General features: G+C 42.7%; 1 protein-coding gene across 1 annotated transcript in view; it reads right to left on the bottom strand.

The window, feature by feature from the left end:
• Positions 1–924: 924 nt before the first annotated feature.
• Positions 925–22,449, bottom strand: part of LOC122801569 (protein kinase C epsilon type-like) — a 109,312-nt gene continuing 87,787 nt past the window's right edge. The window contains exon 10 of the mRNA XM_044071014.1: positions 925–1,481. Within this exon, the coding sequence (XP_043926949.1) occupies positions 1,431–1,481 (51 nt within the window). The 3' untranslated portion in view covers positions 925–1,430. The remainder of the gene's footprint in view (positions 1,482–22,449) is intronic.

Here is a 22,449-nt window from a genome sequence, read left to right as displayed (position 1 = left end):
GCAAAGTTGCTTGTGGGCCTCTAGTTAAATCTAGTGTGTGTTGGCAGAGATACTTGCAGGATGAAAGCTGTGATAAATTGGGGAATTCTACTAACCTTCCTGGGAATTTTGTGTGTGTGTATGGGGGGGCACTGGAATATTCTGAAGTTCACATAGAGAGTGATGAGAAAGGGTCCCAGGATGCTAGACCAATGACACAGTTAAGCAGGTGGTCAGGTGTAGTTCTAGTCTGGATGTGGATATTTAAAGGCCATGTCTGGGCAGCATTGCACATCCATTGTATGCTGCTGCGACCATGTTCCATTCGGTAAATTGGTTAGTGAGTCAGATTTGTATGCCTCTTTTCTACTTTAACAGGGTTTAATTTCTCCAAGTCTTTTGGGTTTCTAATACCATGATGGGAATTCACCCCATTCCTAAGTCAAAGTTTTATTAAAGTTCATGAAATTAGTATTGTTTCAATCTTTCACCAGCTGGGCACCAGTTGTGTGACGTGAGACACTATTCCTCTCTTGGTCATCAGACAGGCAGTCCTATTTGAGGCAATGGAGCTAAATCAAGGCCTATAGTCACTGTGCCACACATATCCAGGTGCCCAGTAATGAGTTATTGTAACGCCCCATATGAGCACCAGTGTTACACTTGGCAGTGGTAGGGTTCCAGTCCCATCTATCTGGCAACCAACTCTTCTAACCATTACACATTCAATCAGATTTACTGACCAGACTATCCTTGCTACAGTTTGCTCTTTGCACTGCATTCATTTTATGCATTTCAACAGATTCCACAAAGCTTTCTGCTTTATTTAATTCATGTGCTACTGATAAATGCACATCTTATTGCTTCACATTATTTGGACTTTTACACATTTTTGTAGATTTTAAATTCATCATAATACATAGTCTAAATTAATGGCACTACAGTGTCTTTTTTCACTCTTGTACGGACAATACCATAGCTCGTTCCTACCTGTTTATTACCCAGCACTATTTGGATAGCATTTCATTGCTAGCATTATCATTTATTTTTATTTTTAGTGTTGTAAGCTTTTTTCATTCTTATTTTCATTCACAGCCTTTATTCCTCACACTTCCAGTTTCTCAGTTACAATTTTAAATATTTGAAAGTTCTCTCACTCTACATGCAGAGTGTACTTTATAGGTGGCATATGGTGTAACAGCATGTTGTGGTTCACTGAAGCACACCAGTGTGTTACTATTAATGGCACTGGTAAAGGACAGAGTACATCGAGTACTTTCAGAATAATCCAGATAATTATACAACATATATAAAACGAAAAGCATGGATATGGACTGATGTACAGAACAGCTACATCAATGACAGTGAAACTTCCTATTTTGAGTACAAATTTTATTCTAAGCAGTAATATGAGATGTCAAAAAATGCCTCTGGCTGTATCTGGTTCATGATTAAATTATATCTTCCATCTTCAGCACCTTCCAGCTACTGCAGTCCAATTTCTAAACAGAATTAACAAAATACATTATAGTTTAGTGCTCTTTATGTGACAACATACAACAAATTTTCTATGCTCCAGTGTTTCATTGGTCTACAAAGATGTACTATTTTTGACATGAGCAGACTTCTGGCAATTTGATTTGTTACCAGCAGATTATGGCTTTTTTACTGGTTTTAGATATATCTTATTTAGTGACAATTTAACTAAAGCTGTCTGAACCACTATGTCAGAGGTTCTCTAGGATTCACATTTGGCTTCAAATGTATACACTTGAAAGGCTATGGAGCTGGACATTGCTTAATAAATAAGGAAACAAATCCCACCAATGACATCATGACTGAGAAGTCGCTATCCTGGGTATCCTTATGTATGGATATGTTTACTTCAGGTTCTGTCTGTTTAGACAAGAGAAAGTTTTGCAGAGCTCTGTCTGCCATTTCAGAAAGCCTAAAACATCATTTAATTCAGAATACAACAGGTTATTTGCATTCTGCCACCTGAGATCACTATACTTCATGGGAGGATAGGGGAGCTAGCTGTCCTATAAGAAACATTTGCCAACAAAAATGATAAATGTAGTGTTGCCACTGAAAAAGGCAACTATAACTGTCCAGCACTTTGATTCATGCCCCACGTAGGTATTTAGTGAAAAACAAAACATTGAAAATAACCACCAAATTGTACTCAAACTGATGATGCCTGGGAATGCAGGCAATGCACGTATTATAAGACACATAAAAGAATGTGCTGTCTAATCAAAATTTTTATTTTAACAACATTTTTTAAAGTAGTCTCAGAATACAAAACAAGTGTTTAGTGTGACTTTTCCCTGCACAATAGCACAAAGTTTTTCTTCCAGAGGAAATGAACAGAAATAAAAGAAACACTACGAGTAACTGTTGGTCTGTCAGTAATGCTTATTTGTATCCACAAATGGTAGTGTTAGCCCAAAAGAACATAGCCCAAGTGGGTCACTTTCATAAGGAAGTATGTACTTTACTTTCATTTCTGGTTAAGTGGTAATTGGGTAAGTGTTAGTATTGTATTCTGGATCTATTGTTGAGGCTTCCTTAAGAGGAAAGATTATTTAATGAAAATCCATAAAAATTAATATAGTGAATTTTGCTTACAATACAAATGCATGCAGCAAATTATTTGGGAAAATAAAATACAGATGACTCAAATGTCTGCATGAATCATATCATGTGGTCAGAAATATAACTTCTGATGGCCAGAGTCAGTAATTAATTTAGAAGGAAGATGCTTGACCCTTTGCTATAGAAAAGGAAAATGAACTGGAATTCATCATTATTACTCAGTGGTTCCCACAGAATAGCCAAACAAGGCTGTAATGTATACAGAGAGATGCTATGGATGTTTTTGTGTGTGTGTGTGTGTGTGTGTCATATATATATATATATATATATATATATATATATATATATATATATATATATATATATATATATATATATATATATCTTATCTATATCTATATAAAGAGAGAGTATGCAACAAACTAAAAAATAAGTGTCACACCTCACATATATTCCTAATGTGTCATTACCTAGAGCACTGTGATCATTTCTGAAGTTCTTGTTTGGGAAGAGTAGTGTAAGAGACAGTATGGTTTCACACAGAATTATTTAATTATTTAATGCCAGTGAGGCAGTGTCTGTGAGGAAAGTCTGGCATGATCAAGTATGTACTTGCCACAAGCCACATACCCGAAGGAAGCACCACAAAGATGTAGGGTTCCAAAGATTTACACAAAATGTGAAATGTGCAGTCACCAGGCCTGTTATTATTCTGCAGATAAAAGAGTGTAAATGGATGTGACATGGGGTTACACTCAAAGGAGATGTGAAAAGGTTATGATACACACTCAGAATTATGAAACAATGGAAGACATTAATGAAAAAATATTGGAAAATATGGCAAATTACCAAGTTCAAACATTTGTCCACAGTTTTGGAAGGCAAATGCTACTGGTGACGGAAAGAGAGGAGGGGGCCCTAGGAAGGGTCCTAGATCCAAGAACAAAGTACTAAAATGGAGAAATACTCCACAGACCTGTTTGCCTTTCCATGCATGTCCAGAATTAGTTTTCTGTGTACAAATGTTGTTACAATGATTTTGTGTTAAACATCATTTTAAGCTACTGCATGTATATCTCAGACTGTGTTAGAAATGTAGAGCCAAAATAATGAAAAATGAAAATAATGAAAAATAAATAGTGTAGTGGTTAGCAGTTTTGCTTAGCATGCAGTCATTCATAGTTCAAGCCCCAATTCAGTTCATTAATTTTTATTTGTGAAAACAGCAATAAAAGTATATTTATTAGAAATAGGTAGTCAATAATATACATTTGTTTACCAGGGTAGTATAGCAGGTGCAAATGCAAGGTGTCAGTGTAGTACAGATGTGAAACCCCCACATAAACACAAGTGTCCCATACAGTATAGCCACAAAATAATGTAATGTAATGAAAGTACATAAAATGAGAATAATAATAATAATAGTTATAATAAGTAATAATACTAATGATAGTCCATAAAATAACAGTTGAGCAATGCTAAACTGAGCTCAGCTGTGCTTAGCTGGAGTAATCATTTCTTAAATATGTATGCTTAGCAAGAATTAGTGTAGCTAAGTGGATTTGCGCACTTTTAAACAGGGCTTAGTATCTACCCCTTGAAGCAATGCTTATCTATGCTAAGCGGGTTTGCCTGGCACTTAGCTTGGCTCAGCATATTCAAAACTGTCCAATCACAGCAAAGGGTGGGAAATCAGCCCTATTTAAACCTCACAGGTGGGAATACAGCTCATAACAAGTTGTAGCTTCCCACTGTAGGCACTATGGCTGATGTTGGTGAAGGTGTGTTCTTTCAGGTGAAGCGCTGGGGTATTCAGGAGTCCAAGGTCATGGTCAGACTCCTTGTAGAAACCCATGACATGAGACTGCTGCAGGACCAGTACCAGGGCTCCCATTACAAAGCAGAGCCCTGAGAATGTCTCACCTGTGATCTCACCAGTGCCACTGGCATCCCTTGGACTGGTGAACAAGTCTGGCACCATTTTGTTAACTTGAAGTGGAGGAAGAGGGAGCTCTTGGACCAGCGGGTCCAAGATGCCCGGGCGGGGAATGCTCCAGGAGTGTGTATCAGTCACAATAACTGTTTTTCAAAGTTCAGCCTGTGTATGTGATGGATAGGTATGCATAAATGTTTTTTCTTCTCTCCTGTACAGCTGCAGATGAGAAGGCTATGAATTTGGATGCCTACGCCAGCAGGCTGCTAAGGCTGTGTAGTGAGGCTGATGAGTAATAATCTAGCTTGTAGTATTCAGAACAAATAAATAAAAATGAGTATTATGTCACCTTGCAGTATTTAAAAATTGGTATGGTTTGTACTGAATAAACAAGCCCGTAGGAGAGTAATACTGATATACAGGTTATATATCAATAAAATTGTAAGTAATTGTCAGTAAAAGTCAAAACTCTAGACTGGTTTTGTTTACTTTGGTATTGCATGAATTGAAATGTGTACAGTTTATGCATAGCAACTATAGCTCTGAAAGAATTAAACAATCAAGGCTCATTTGACAAAGACTGTGGAGTTGTAAAACAGGAGATTAGCTACATGAAGAGAGAGCATTAAACAATCATGGCTCATCTGACAAAGACTGTGGAGTTGTAAAACAGGAGATTAGCTACATGAAGAGAGTATTAGAGAAAAAAACAGTCAAACAAAAGACAGCAATTTTTTTGAATAGCTCATTCTGATGAAACACAAACTTGTTCTATATTTTGCATAAACAGGCATGATTCGAATCCCGGGAATGGTAGTAAGCTGTATGCATAATTTCACCAAGGATTTTGTGAATATATGTAGAAACAGTCAGATAGTGTTAACAGAAATTTCTTCCACAGGTCTGCCAGGTAAGAAAAGGTATAAAGTAGCTATAAAAATGCTGTAATTATACACTGTGTACAAACATACCACTGCCCAACCCAAGGCCATAGGTTGTTGTAAAGTGAGGTAATACCTGCAGAGTAATGATTAGAGCAATGATCATTAAAGCTGTGAGCACTTCAAGCATATACAGTTGTTAATTGACATCTCTCTCTCTCCCCCACCTTATCTGCACCAATAATCTAAACACATAAATCAATGCATATATTTTGCACCAAACCTACTGTTGGGACATGTTTTTCTATTAATGTTCCCTGTTCAAATACTATCATTGGTGGCCTGTTGCTATCGATGTAACCTGTATGCTGTTATAATGCCCACTGTGGTTCCATATATGCATGCATTCTGTTTGCTATGCAATTGTTCCAACTCTGTTGTTTTGGGTTAATGGGAATACCTATGCATGCTGTTATAACTAATCCTGGAATGTGTTTTATATGACTAACCAACATATGTTCTAAAACTGCAACACCATAACACATCTGGGAAGACTGATCCCAATGAATTTGCCTCTCCTGCCTCATCTGGACATAGCACCACGCCCCAGAACATCTGGGACTCACCCCAAGACCTCCTCGTCCACTGGTCCTGCACCATCTTTGGGTGGAACTGCCTCAGAGGATGGGGCTCACCCTCCCCAGGCATGGGCGCGGACAGAATCCTGTCACCCTGAAGCCAGGTCTGGGTTCTGGTGCATTGCAGCTCCACAAGGAATTTGGAGATCTGCTATGCCAGCTTGAAAAGAAAACAAATAACAGCATATAACCACCTAAGCATGAGAAAATACAAAGACAGGTATGTCGGACAAGTAAACATTTAATGGACTGCATTAGGGGGTATGTAAGAATGGGCAAGAGGAATTATAACATATAAGTCTCAACAAAGCTTGCTGTACTAATATATTGCTGATCAGAAGCTATGGCCATAGCATCTGGGTCTGTCTGCAGTGACATCATAGGTAAGGCCCCAGGAAAGGATGGCTCACATATGACTATTCCTGGAGTGTGTGTTGAACAATACTGATTTTGACAATGTTAGGCCAGCTACTGGGATGTTGTACATATCCATATCTTACTTTTGAATACAACTAGGATATACTTGTTTGTCTAGGAAATGTGAGACACCTATATATGGTATTTGCACAGTAAAGTACTGCTACAGATGTGTGTGTGTGTTGAACTGCATGTTATATATTGAGCTCATACCATTCAACTGTCCAGTGTTCTGCACACTGACCATACGTCTCATTTGTAGCCATTTACCCATAGAGTTGTGTTATGTCTGTGAAGACTGACATTACAACATCCCCCTTCATTGTCCTCTGGCTTTTCTCATTTGGGATTGCCACAGTGGATCATCTGTTGCCATTTCTGCCTGTCCTCTGAATTTTGCTGTCTCACACCAATCACCTGCATGTCCTCTCTCTCCACATCCAGAAACCTTATCTGAGACCTTCCTCTCTTCCTCTTACCTGGCAGCTACATTCTTACCATTCTTTTCCCAATATACTCAGCACCCCTTCTCAGCACATGTCCAAACTGATGTAATGCTGCCTCTCCATCTTTGTCTCATATCCATCCAATATGGCCTGAGCCTGTCATATACACATTGCTAAATCTGTGCACCCATGTCACACCCAGTGCAAATCATAACATCTGTAACTCCGCTGTGTGCAGCTCTGATTCCTGCCTTTTTGTGAATGCCACTGTCTCCAACCCATATAACATAGGTGGTCTCACAACACTCGTGTAGACCTTATACATCACGTTTACTGGTACTTGTCTGTCACATATCACTCCTGACACACTTCTCCACCCTCTCCATCCTGCCTGTACTCTCTTCTACACCTGTCCTCCCTAGTCCTCATTACTCTGAAATGTTGATCCCAATCATTTGAACACATCCAACTTTGCCAGCTGTACCCCATGCATCCTCAACATTCCGCTATCCTCCCTCTCAGTCACACAGATATTCTGTCCTAGGGCTGCTGACCTTCGTTTCTCCCCTTTCTACAGCATATGTCCACCTCTCCAAGGTCTCCAAAAGCTGTTCCCTACTTTCAATGTAGATCACAATGTCATCTGCAAACAACATAGTCAACTGGGACTCCCGTATGATCTTGTCTGTCAACCTGTCCATCACCATTGCAAATCAGAAAGGGCTCACAGCTGATCCCTGATGTCATCCCACCTCCACCTTAAACACATCAGTCAATCCCAATGCAGACCTCAATGCTGTCACATCTCCCTTGTACATATCCTGTACCACTCTTACATATATCTCTTTCACTCATGACTTCATCATACAATACCACAACTCCTGTCTAGACAGCCTGTCATATGCTTTCTGTAAGTCCAGATAGACACAGAGCAACTCCTGACTTTCTCTGTATTCCAGCAGTAACAGTCTCAGAGCAAACATCACATCAGTAGTGCCCTTTCCATGCATGAAACCATACTGCTGACCAGTACTCTTCACTTCCCTGCATACCCTAGCTCCCACTAGTCTTACCCATATCTTCATGCTGTGACTGTTCAATGTTATCCCTCTGTAGTTATCACAGCTCTGCACTTCAACTTCATTCTTAACACTGTACCCAAGCACTTTCTCTCCACTCCTCATGCAACCTCACACTTCCCAAGATATCAGTAAACAGTCTGGCTAACACACCACTGCCATTTCCCTAAACAACCCCATGCTTCCACAGGTGTGTAATGTGGACCAGCAGGCTTGCCAGTATTCATCCTCTTCATAGCTATCCTTACATTCTCCTTGTTAAGCCATTGCACTTCCTGATTCACCATGCCTACATTATCCAACCTTCTCTGTCTCATTCTCTTCATTCATCAGCCTCTCAAAGTACACTGTCCATGTGCTTAACACACTCTCCTCGCTTGTGAGTACATACACCTCATCATCCTTTATCACCCTTATCTGCTGCACATCTTTCCTAGCTCAATGCATCTGTCCAGATATCAGTACAATTCCTGTCATCCCTCATTAATGTCTAACCTGTCATAGAACTCTTCATATGCCTATCCTCAGCCTGTGCCACCTCTCTCTTTGCCATGCACATGATCTCCTCATACTCCTGTCTACTTTCCTCATCTCTCTGACAATACCACTCCTTCTTCCCCAACCTCTATCTCTGTACACTGTCTAGTACTTCCTCAGTCCACCAACAGGCGTCCTTGTACTGCTCCATTCATCCACATCACCCCAAGCACCCTTCTAGCTGTCTCCCTTACCAGCTCTGCTGTGCTTAACCAGATATTTGTTAGATTGTCATTGCCATCCAGTGCCTGTCTCAACTCTTCCCTGAAATCCACCACACAAGCACACTTTTCCAATTCACACCATTTGATCCTTGGTGCTGCCCCCACACTCCTCTTCATCTTAGTCACCAGCATCATCTCACATACCAACATTCTCTGCTGCCTAAATACACTTTCCCCTGTCACCACTTTACAGTCTCCAATCTTCTTCAAACTGGCCCTCCTACATTGGATATATTCCACCTGTGTGCATCTTACTCCACTCTTGTATGTCACGCTATGCTCCTCCCTCGTGTTGTAGTATGTATTCACCACAGCTAGTCCATCCTTTTTGCAAAATCTACTACCATCTCACAGTCTCCATTCCTAACACCATACATACCCATCGATTCCCCATCCCCTCTGTTCCCTTCACCATGTCCATTGACATCTGCTGCAATGACCAGACTGTCACCCTTGGGTACAGTCATCACCACGTCATCCAACTGATGTCACATTTCTGTTTCTCATCCATCGCGCAAACAACTCGCATAGCATATGCACTAATAACAGTCATCATTACACCATCAGCTTACAGCTTCAGAAACATCACTCTATTAGACAGTTATTTCATCCTCCAAATACACTCTTGGCATACTGTTCCTTCAGTAGAAGCCCTACCCCCTTCCTCCTCCAGTCCACACCATGATAGCACAATTGTGACCTGCCTACCATACACCCAGCCATAATCCCCTTCCATGTGGTCTCTTACACACACACACACACACACACACACACACACACACACACACACACACACACACACACATATACATCAACAATCCCCTGGCCATCATATTAGCTAGCTTGGTCCCTATTCTAGTCATACTGCCAACATTAACAATTCTTACCCTCAATACCACCTTCCTAGCCTTTCTCCTCTCTTCCTGCCCTATGACTGTTGGACATCCTCCAGGGGATGCCTGTCAGTGCAAAGGCTACTGCACTATTGAATGACTCAAGTATGTTACAGCAATATTGAGACACTGTCACTGATTTTGTCCCATTGCACCCATGAATGCATGGCATCCTACAGATGTCCTGCTGTAACAGATTGAGAGGGATGACTGCACAGCAAGAGTGTGAATACAGTGTGTCATACTGACATATAACAGACATGTACGTGAGGTATTACCTATGCACATGTCAGTATGAGTAGGTTTATGTGTCCACCTCATGAAAACAGACAAGGGATGCAAAATGTCAGTTAAAAAAGCTGTACATGTGATACACGTGTGTAATCTTAGTTACTGTGCACCCAAAAGAGTGACATTTCTACAGCTACTGGTTGTTGCATTGCCCTGACACAGCCATGGTTAGTACAATAAGCATGATTATCATTACTAAATTGGAGAGGTGTCCAACTGTGTTATGTCTTGGTGGCCATGCCCACTACAAACAGCTGATTGAACACATACATGGCTGTATGGACTCAGCAATACCTTAATTGTCATACCTGCCTCCACCAAAGTACAGTAATCCCCTTTGCTGGACAGCAGCATTAGACAAACCACAGACTTGGTCCCTATAGTGGCTGTACAAGGCAAAGTAGGGGCAGAAACCAACCTGGCATCATGTCAGCCATTGTTTGAACAAGCATATAAGGTCACAGGTGGATTACTGTAAGGCTAACTATGAGTACAAATTGGAGACATCCACCAAAGACAATCACAAAGCCATCTTCCCACATGTCTGCAATCTCAGAGACAACACACCAACCCAACCTGTAATGGTGGCCAATCAGATCACATACAGACACAACATAGCTACAGGCAACCTGCTGCAGATAGGGTTAGGGCAAACATCACCCCTGGTTCAGCATCACTATAGGTGGATATGTACTGCACCCACACACCTCACCTCATCACCAGTGAGCAGTTACATATTGCCTACTGAAAGGCAACAAATGTAAGTATCCATGGGACAAAATATCATCCCTGTCTGCATCCTACATGAACTCAGGCATGTGCTCCCAGCTGCATTACACACTGTAGTCACACCAAGCCGGAGCACCATCTACACACCATCTGCATGGAAGATGGCTAATATCATCCATTTACACAGACCTGAATGAGGAATGACGGATTATGCAATCAACTTGCCCTCACTGTGGGCAATATGACTCATCAGGACCAGAAGTGCAATGCAAGCTGATACTGTACTGATAGATTACAGGAGTATGGTGTGGTCATGAGTGATGGCTACTGGTATGGTTGTGAATGTTGGCTACTGGTATTCAAGGTACATGTGCAGGTACTGGACATACTGTTGCCAAATGTATGGGGTCTTGTGATTGTGTTTCCCTGTTAGTGTCTGCCAGGTGCAATGTCACATCACCGGTGGGAAACCTTTTCACCAGTGGAATGCAACCTGATAATGTAAGCCATAATACAGAACCACACAGTACTGTTGGGCCAAAGCCAGTAACATTTGCGGGAGAGGACCACCCTGTGGGATGACCCTGTCAACAGGGTAAATGAGGCTGGCCTGCAAGAACGTACATATGAGCTGGTGCAGCATCATCCCACCAACCTCATGCGTCATGCCTGGCAAAGGACTGCTGACGTGGCCAGGGACCCTACAACCACAGGTGGGGGCCCAGCCATGGAGCCCCCACTGACACAAAATGAGGAGCTCCTTGCCAAGCTTGGGCCACCCATCACAGTACAACATGAGGGTACAAGGCCCCCTTGCTGGAGGTGGGTGGCACCCACACAATGGACAAGGAGCATGCAGGTAAGGTCCCAATGGGGATTAGTAGACTAATGTATGAGACATACTTGATCTGTACATTATCTACTTGCATGTGCCAGGTCAGCTTACAGTTGTGGATGGGGATTTCTAATGCACAGAAGTAAATAATTAATTAATAATATTGAGTGTGAATAAAGGGAACAAAAGTGCTTATAACCTTACCCTGCCTGGTGTCTGGTTCTTTTCAAGGAGAAGGTACCTGTGACATTTTTGTTGGATTATTTGCTTTTATGTGTTTTACTATTGTGATAATGCACATAAGTACAAATCTATGGTGAGAGACAGTAAATTGTGTAGTACTGGGTGTTGTACTGTAAAAGTGCAGACATGCTGTATCCATCCTTTACCAAGGGCATATGTGAATCTGCTGACAATACCTCTCTCCCACAAGTACACAGGTCACTCTAGTCTGCATATGGGACACCAGTCTGACGCTGGTGAGTATGGAATTGTTCAGTTCTGCTTTGGCAATACCCCAGGCATGTGGAGGGCATGCAAGTTACCATGCACACAACTATTGCTTTATTTGCATGTTCACTTGTGGTGGGGTTAATTGTATTGCATCACAGTGGTCACCACAGGGACTTGTCTGAAGAGAATGTAACATTCCTGTAGCATGCCTCACAACCTGTCAGTGCAAGACGTCTGGACAGAGACCAGCAAAATGTGTTGGACAAACTGACTAAGGTAGGGACATGTCTGAAACATTACTGCTATACAGTGGATATAAAATCTGTACACACACCTGTTAAGATGCCATTTGTTTCTGATTATACTGATCGAGACCACAATATGTTGGTTCACACCTTTCCCAGCCTTTAATGTGTCTCATGACATGAACAATTCACTTGTAAAACCAAGCATCTAGACTCATGTATTGCACCTACAAGCCTGGACAAGTGAGAGGGTAGCAGACATTGTATTAGTATGCTGTTTTATTCAGGTATGATACCTGATGCTGCCATATGTGTCAGTGGGTCTACTTCAAAACAACTAAAACACATAACATCTAATTTCATAACATCGAAAATGTGCATTAGAACATTGAACACTACAAATCATATGAAAATAACATCCCCTGCACATATAATGACACCAGACTACCAAACACACTTTTTACTATGTTTCTGCAGGGGGGGGGGCAAGCCACCCTGCACCCTCCATGTGGGGGGTCTACCCCCCCATACATCCCCGTAAATTAAATGTACTAACTCCGAGATCGCATTGCAGTGGGAAAATGTTAATTTCCTAATCCCACTGTATCAAGCCCCCATGCAGAAATGTAGCAAAAAGTGTGTTTAGTACTTTGTTGTGATTATATGTGGATGGGGATGTTATTTTCATGAGATTTGTAGTGTTCAAAGTTCTGATGCACATTTTAGATGTTATGAAATTCATTGTTGTGGTTTTTAGATGTTTTGGGTTTTAGATATTCTGGTCTCAATGTTATGAAATTAGATGCTATGGGTTTTAGATGTTCTGAAGGGGACCCATGTCAGTACACTCACTGTAGCCTATTTGGCAACAATATTACATATATGGGCATTGTTAAGGCAGACAGAGCACTAATAGGTTCCAAACATCTGGATGTTCCAGACACATCTGTACAGAGGACTGGTATGGCTTGTACATTGGTTTCACATGTTGCATATGAAGCAGATGCCATTACCACACTATATAAAGTAATGGCATCAGGAGGTTGTCACCTGCCATGTATGGTACACATACCAAAATGGTATCAGGCATACAAGATATGATCCACAAACACACACACACACACACACACACACACACACACACACACACACACACACACACATACATACACATGTATTGAGATTGGAACTCTTACCTATTTATGTCTGTTATAGTGTTATGCAGTTATCAGATGTGCCACAGAACTTACACAACTGGTACTTGTAAGGTGAATGACATCAACAGGACTAATAAATTAGGATGAGTATGGTGGTACACAACTCAGAATGGTATAACCTTTACAGTACATGATTTTCACACAAACACTTGCCATTATTGAGATTAGAACTCCTGCCTATCTAGTTATTTGCATTTGGTATTACACGGTTAGTGGACGTGCCACAAAGCTTGCACAATTTCACCTTGTCCAAAGGTACTTCTAAGGTGAATGACAACAACAGCACTAGTAAAGTAGGGTGGGGGAAGTATAAAGGGTGGTACACAAATAAAAAATGGTATAACCCACACAGTACATGATTTTCACACACACACACACACACACACACACACACACACACACACACACACACACACACACACACACACACAGTGACCAGTATTAGGATTAGAACTTCTACCTATCTAGTTATTTTTACTACAGTGTTACACAGTTATCAGACATGCCAGAGAGCTTACACAATTTCACCTAGTCCAAAGGTACTTCTAAGGTAAATGTCATCAACAGGACTACCAAATTAGAGTGAGGGGGAAGTGTAAATGGTGGTACACAATTCAAAAATGGTATAACCCACACAGTACATGATTCTCACACACACAGACTTGTCAGTATTGAGACTAGAGCCCCTGCCTATCCAGTTATTTGTACTATAGTGTTACACAGTTATTGCATGTGCTACAGAGCTGACTGAACTTACAATTGGCCAAATGTGCTGATAAAGGCATAGCTGAGGTAAAGTATTACAGGTGACAAGTCTGCCTTCAATTTCTCCCTTACATCTTGCTGGTTATTTCTGTCTTGCACTTCAAATGGCATTATAGCTTTGCACTTCAACAGGTTATTGTATCAATAAGTGTATTACACCTGGGAGCCATCAGCTTTACTCATTCATCATGGAATTAGCTGCAGTACTTACTAGTTATGACCACCCCTCCTGGCATGATCGAAGTGCAGTTTTCTGTGTTTTCACCCATTAACCTGGTTCACTTGTCCAATCTCAGGCACTGTTGCAACTGCTTCATGTACACAGACAACCCCTCTCCTCTAAACTCCAAACACTCTGATCAGTGAGAGTTACCCCTATATCACCAAATGTGGAAATATGCACTCTCCAGCAAAGACTGGACTAGCTTGTCAAGAGGATAAGCTAAACACCTGCACCACACCATGTGGAACACACAGCTTGCCACAACACCCACTATGACAGCCCTGATATACACTGAAAAGCCACACACCCACCTTCACAGAGGCACTCAATGGACATTTACACAAACAGCACAGACCAGCAAGACATACACCCACTCAGACACCATGACATAGCAAAGGCCAAAGGACACATATGTTACCTACACAGTGTGCCCCTCAACCTAAGTTCCTAAGGTTAACCATCTCACACAATACAGTGATCATGGGTGACTCAGTACTGCGGCACACAGATTTCCCACTCACTAAGTTGATTATGGAGGAGGTAACACCCAACTGTCTATCACATGCCAGCATCCAACACATGACACACCCAGTCAGGCCACTACACAATAACTACAAGTATCACTCTGTCATCATTCATGTGGGTGTAAATGACATGAGACACACCTCCCTGGACTACATGACATGAGACACGGTTGAACTGTTAGATTATGTGGTCCAGGCAAGTGTGACAGTAGCCCTGAGCAGTATACTGACATCACCCAGAATGATGCTGCAGTACTATCAACAGATAATTTGCTGCAACATTGACCTTACGTGTTGTTTGTCATTCTTAGGGGAACCAGTATCTCTCTGCTTCAGATAACATGATTGACAGACCTCAATGCCATGCCAGAAATGTCCTAAATGTGTCATCCCTGGGTTTCCAGGTACAGGGTAAGTGTCTTGCCATCCCTATAGTGCCTTATTAGGCAGTGTTCCTAATGTTATTACCACCATAACAGCTAGACATGTATGCAATCTGAGGGTCATGCTGCTCAACAGTAGACATCTAACTGTCAAGATGCAGTCACTCAAAGCACTCCTCAGAGTGGAGGACATTGACATTTGTGCTGTAACAGGGAGGTGGTTCACAGCAGCAGACAGCAGCCCTGTGCTAACAGGCTATGATGCATTCCACAGCTGTCAGCCCCCAAACATGGACCACATGTTGTCTCCATATTCATAATGGATATGCACATCTCCAGACTGGTATCCCAGCATAATGCATCGGAGGTACTTCCAGTACAACTGACTTTGAGTAATAGTGCAATCCACACCATAGCCTGCTATCGGTCCCCATCTATGTTCCTAGACTATCAATGCACATTCCTCAACACTCTGGCATCTATGAAGGTCCAACCCAACACTGACATAGTAGGAGACTTCAACTACCCCCTCCATCACCTGGGGAAAGTAGTCAAGCACCAGAACACTGGCCCAATGCTTCCTGGAATTCATCAGTTCCAATGCCCTGGACCGGCTCATTCTGACCCCCAGTAGAGGATGCAAAAACCTTGGCCTGTGTTGATTGCTTACATATGAGACTGCTGCTTGACCACAGTTGTCAATCCCTACCTGGTCAGATTCAAACATGATGTAATCAACATGGAACTCAACATCTCCCCCACACCCCCCCCCCACAAAGGTAACCACCTTGCAAAACCTCTCCAAAGCTGACTTTGCAGTCATAAAAACAGGGGTGGATGACTTCACTGCACCCATGCCAATTGGAAATAGCTGCATGACTGTCGAATCATACACATATGCACTGCACAAACATGTACATGGATGCATGGTACTAGCCATAGCCAACAGAACTCAGACACTGTCCTCCAAACACTGGAAGCCAATGTGATGGTCCCCTGCCATCACTAAAGTGTACAACAGAAGAAGGACACTGTTGCAGAAAAAGGTGGTGTCCCAAGCCTGGTGAACTCCCTTATTAGAAACAAACACAACTTGGGATCCCTCATGAATCATCTACAGGCAGCTATGAAGGCAGAATTGCAGCAGACACTGATGACAATCACAAAAGCCTTTGATAGTTATATCAATGACCTCTACAGCAATAACCACAAGTGCTGTGAGTGCACAAAACTAATTCCTATCCTGAGACAACAGATATTGGCCACAGTCTTGCCAACACATTCAGTGTCAACTTTACCCCTCTCTCCCACCAAGGGGACAATCACAATGGCAGATGAATGCCAGGCACCCAGCATTACTGCAGGCCAGGTTAGACCTGCATTGTCCATGGGTGGAATACAGCTTCCATGGGACCCCAACATATCTGTGGCTGTGTTCTACATGACACACAAAGACACGTGGCACCACATCTGTGTGCCTTGGTCAGTCACAGCCTCACCTCAGGCTTTGTCCCTCCAAAATGGCACACTGCTACAGTCATCCCTCTCCATAAAGGGGTAGCATCTACAGACCCAGGGGATTATTGGGCCCTTAGCCTAACAAGTCTACTATGTACGGGTATGGACCACATCATCAGGGACCTGCTTGATCAAGATATAGGTGTTCTCCTAACTCTGGACCTCACACAGTTTGGCTTTGTGACTGGCAGATCATGCCTGCTCAACCTGGTTGACGTCTTTGAGTGAGTCACCAGGGCTGTATATGACAGTAAGGCACTGCATACAGCATACGTCAATCTGGCCAAGGCTTCTGGTACCATTCCTCAGTTAGGAATTATTGATAAACCCAAAAAACTAGGCATCAACCCCTATATCAGTGGGTGATTTGCAAATTGGTTCACAGAACACACAATGTGACAGTAGCAAACTCCAAGTCAGACTGGCAAGCAGTCACGAGTGGAGTCCCGCAGGGATGAATACTGGATAGTGTCCTGTCCAGCATCTACTTCTCAGGAGTCCAGCCCAACACAGAGGAACTCTGGCTGACCAAGTTCACAGAGGACTGCAAGCTGGGAGCTATCATGAACTCCACAAGTGATGCAGACATCCTACAGAAAGGCCTCACTGAGACCAATGAGTTGTGTGGAAACCATGGCCAGAAGCTTAACACCACAAAATGCATTATCATCCCCTTTGGTAAAACATTCAATTCCCAGTACGTACCACATTAATGGGAGCCCAATGAACACTGCAGGCATTATAAGATATCTGGGGACATAGGTTGACAGCAACTTCGCCTTCAAGCACCCCATTGCCACTGTGGTCAGGAAGTCATTCTATATGGCACATTGCATTAACAAGGGTTTTGTGTCCAGGAAGACAGAGGTAATGATCTCTGTCTACTATTCCCTCATTAGACCACTCCTCAAGTATTATGGCCCATTTGCCATGTACCTCATTAGACACCTGCTACAGCTGGAGAGGCCACAGAACCCCTCACAAAGGGGTTCCTAGGTATTAAACACACATCCTATACAGACAGACTTAGAAGACCCAAGGTATTCTTTGTGTCATATCACCTAATTGGTGGCTATCTGTGCTTGACTTACAAAGACATGTCTGACCCAGCTGTTTTAAAAATGCTACATATAAATCCATCCACACCACACACTGCAGAGACCTCTACCTCAGTACCACAATCACCACAACATGCTGGTGGTACAGGTCCCTCACCAAGAGACTGCACATACCCTGGATTACTCTTCCCATACATGTCATGCAGAGCACCTAGCTGATCCTGTTTCAGAGAAATCTTGATGAGTTGATGGGTAATAGACAGTTCAACCCAAGGATCACTGCAGTGGCTATACTTGATACAGGCACTGGGCTTGTAAAGGCTCCTGGGCCATTAGCCTACTACACAGTTATGAATCTATAAGAGGAGCGCCCTAGAGAACCATGTGTACTAGTGCCCTGAACACAGTGAATCATTTTTATAGAACATCTGTGGGGAAAATCTCTGTTATTAGGTTCTACAGTACCAAGAAAGAAAATACAGAGACCCCAGAAGACACTAGCACCCCAGAAATGGGAAAGAAGACCAGTGGGTTTGTGATGGCTTTTGAACTGCACTCAGAACTGCAGAAGGTGCAGGAGAGTCCTGATAGTAGTAAGGAGTTCCACATCTCATGAAGTCATGTACTGAGTGATGAAAAACGCTTGTGTTTGTCATCGTTTTATGGTCTTACTTTACTGTGTTGCCTGCTATTAAATGTATTTTGAACTGTTCAGATTCTCCTGGCCTGGGCATTTTCTTTGGATTATTTGTGTGTATTTTGCCTCAGAGTGCTGTTTTTGTGGAACCTATAAGAGGAATGACATTAGCAGGACTGATAAAGTAGGGCAGTGGGTGTTAAACTTATCAAAATACTTTGTCCTACAAACAGGCACACATACACACACACACACTTGGCAGATGGGAGAGTAGAACCCCTATCTACACAGTTATTTGTACCATAGTGTTACACAGTTATCACATGCACTACAGGGCTTAATGGGCTGAGAGATGGCCAAAGGTGCTGATATGGGGAATGACATCAGCAGGACTGATAAAGTAGGGCAGTGGATGGGGAACATATCAAAATACTTCTGCTTACAAACATACATACCCACTGACACATTTGTCAGATACAAGAGTAGAACTCCTGGCAAACTAGTCATTTGTACTATAGTGTTAAGCATTTATCACACACATACTACTTAAAGGACTGACAGCTGACCAAAGTTGGTGATAAGGGGCTGACATCATCTGGACTGATGAGGTGGGGCAGCGTGAAGTGTTGTGGGTGGGAATAGCATAAAACTATTTCACCTATAAACAAACACACAACTCCTTCAGTCCTGCACACACAACTGTCACACACACACATTTACATTTGCCAGGACTGAGAATAGAACTCCTACTTAACTAGTTATTTGTACTGTAGTGTTATGTAGTTATCGCACACACCACAGAGTTTATGGGGCTGAGACTTGATGGAATGCACTTCTAAGATGACTGATATCTGCAGGACTGCTAAAGAAGGGAAAGGGGAAGTGTACTGGGTTTGAATGGACCCAAAAGCTTTTAGTTATACACAGACACACACACACACACACACACACACACACACACACACACACACACACACACACACACACACACACACACACACACACGCACACACAAACACTTTTATATTTGCCAAGACTATGATTAGAATTCCTACCTAACTAGTTATTTATTGTTTTATGCAGTTATCGCATGAGCCACAGATCTTATGGGCCTGAGGCCTGACGGAAGGCACTTCTAAGATGACTGATATCTGCAGGACTGCTAAAGAAGGGAAAGGGGAAGTGTATTGACTTTGAATGGACCCAAAAGCTTTTAGTTGTGAACGCACACACACACACACACACACACACACACACACACACACACACACACACACACACACACACACACACAAACACTTTTACATTTGCCAGGACTGAGATTAGAACTCCTACCTAACTAATTATTTGTCCTATAGTGTTATGCAAGTTATCACATGTGCCACAGAGCTTAAGGGACTGAGGCCTGACAAAAGTGACTTCTATGGTGACAGACATCTTCAGGACTGCTAAGGTGGGGCAATGGGAAGTGCACTGGGTGTGGAAGGCTTGTTCATTCCTAGATCCTACTAATTTGTGTATGAGCATGAGCAGTGTATCCTTCTATAGTACATGTAGGACTCCCTTCCAGGGATTGTTGTACTGTAGTCTGGTTTGTTTTGTGCTACAGCCATACCTCTCAACTTGTTGGTGCAGGATATTTGGAAATAGCCTATCAAAATGTGGGGACAATGGGCCATACAGTGATTGTGACAATTTCTTTCAGTAATGTATGGGTTGCTAGGGTTACGGGGCTTGTTTTAGCAGACATCTGTTATATATGCCATTTGACACTGTCATGTTTTGTTTCATTACCTTGTGACATACCCCCTCATATCATCACAGTGATTTTCCAGAGGAATACAGGATGGATGATGCACACACCATATTTATGGGCCAAATGCTATGTATTCTTGCACAATACAGCCTGTTGAGGAGTGTGCCTACAAGCAATTGACTGCTGGTGCTGTAGAAATGGTCGAGCACCTTGGTGATATATTACAATGGTGGAATCTCTGCGCATTTATGTTCTGGCCTGGTCTGATTTTCAGTCCACAGTTGTGTAATATAAGTCAGACAGGATCAGGGTGACAGGCAGTCTCCAGATAGAGTTATAGGGGATAGGATATGTAGGTGGGGGGTTTCCTGGGCAGATATGTTTGCCTATAGCTACCAATACTTTGCACTGGGTTCTCCTCAATGGTTGACTGCACTTTGAGGGTCTTGTGTATGTCAGACTGTTTGACCAGCCTGGAGGTGTGTGTTTATCATGCATATATGTATGGCCCACCTCATTTTGCTTGGATGGCCACATGTTGGGGTCAGGATGTTGCATAGGATGAGTGATCAGGGAGGGGTGTCTTACTTCCCATGGCTGTGGCCCAGGGTTCTGTGGGTGCAGACATGTCACCATCTTCCCAGGTTAGGCCTGCCTTCAGTGAGTGCATTCCCATGTTTAAACTCCTAGCCCTGCCTGTTGGCTGTACAGAGTATCACAGAATGTCCACATTCATGACTCCTATATCTTGTTGGTTACCCAAATAAGTGTGGCTTTCCAGAAAAAGTGTTTTGCAAGTCACTCAGGGTTGAAGTCAGATATTACTGACAGCTGACATTGCAGTTTCAGACTTCGTACCCATCAGACATTCCATATTACTACAAATCATTCCATCAACTTTATAACATTATTAGAGCAGTATTTCACAGGTGTCCCTCTCTTTGGACCTTCATCACCCCATTATTCATGGCTTTGTTCAGATTTCTGGCTCCCTGAGGCTGGCAGGTTTGCTCCTAGAAGTTATCAGCATGGCCTTTCTTTGCATTTTGTGGACTGTGTTATGTTGGTGTTATGGACCCCATGACACTCCCTAAAGGGCATTGTGGGTTAGGCATAGGCAATTGCCAGAGGCCTGTAGGCCAGGTGTGACAGATGCAGGCCATCTGTAGCAGGGCAGTGCTTTCTGATGATCATATGTTCCCAGGCTGCCTGCAGGATGCACCCCTGGGATGGCACCAGTAAGTTGACTGTGGGTGTTTCTGACAATTGCTTTCTGTTACTATTGCGCCTTCACTCTGGGTGACAGCTGGATGCAGCTTTATGCTAGGAACATGTTACTGCATTTCTATGGGAGGGTGACACAACTGTACACGATACATACCTGCACAGACTATGCTGATATTTGCTTAATATTTTGGTCCCATTTAGCATAGTAGCGTGCCCTATCTTTCAGACTACAGGCAAAACACTATCAACCACAGGTCAGATTGTTCTGGCATAGACATTTGTAGTTTCAGACTTCTTACCTTTCAAAGCCAAACTGCCACTGCCAGACCAGCTGTGATATCACTGTGTAAAAGTCTGTGGGTGGGGATTTCATGGATATCGCCATGTGGGGGCCTTTGCCAGGCATTCCTGTATGGTTTTCTTGAGCTGATCTGCTGTGTGGGATTGGTGGTGGGTATGGGACCCCCACTTTGACATCCATGTATGTGACCTATGACCCCCCCCCCCAGTTATTTGGCTCACCACACATACTGCAGTGGTACTTGTCAACTAGGATGGTACTGCATGTGTGGGTAGGGCAGTACTGGGGATACACTTCCTGATGTCCCACAGAGCTGTCAGTTGTCTGCTGCTATCCCAGTTAGCCACCCCATTCCCTTACATGCTTGATCAATACCATAGATATGCTATCAGAAAATTCCACTCCATTAGTTTATTTTGTTACAGAGACTGGCTTATCTTGTGCCTGCAGCTGTTGTGAGTGGTGCTTAAGAGCTGACTATGTCGGATGCATGCAATACACTGCCTATATAAGGTCAAGTATAGGTGGTGTGATGTTTGGCATCCATTTTACTGTGTGTGCAAGTCAGAGACAGAGAGAAATCAGTCCCTGTGGCCCTACAATGTCAGTGTATGTGTTATGTGTTGCCTCATTGCCAAGGCCAGGGCATACTGGGCATGCCT

Source organism: Protopterus annectens, chromosome 1.part0 (genome assembly GCF_019279795.1).
Source record: "Protopterus annectens isolate FY-2018-M chromosome 1.part0, PAN1.0, whole genome shotgun sequence".
NCBI lineage: Eukaryota > Metazoa > Chordata > Ceratodontiformes > Protopteridae > Protopterus > Protopterus annectens.
The sequence above is the reverse complement of the archived record's forward strand: the minus strand, read 5'-3'. Positions and strand labels throughout refer to the sequence as shown.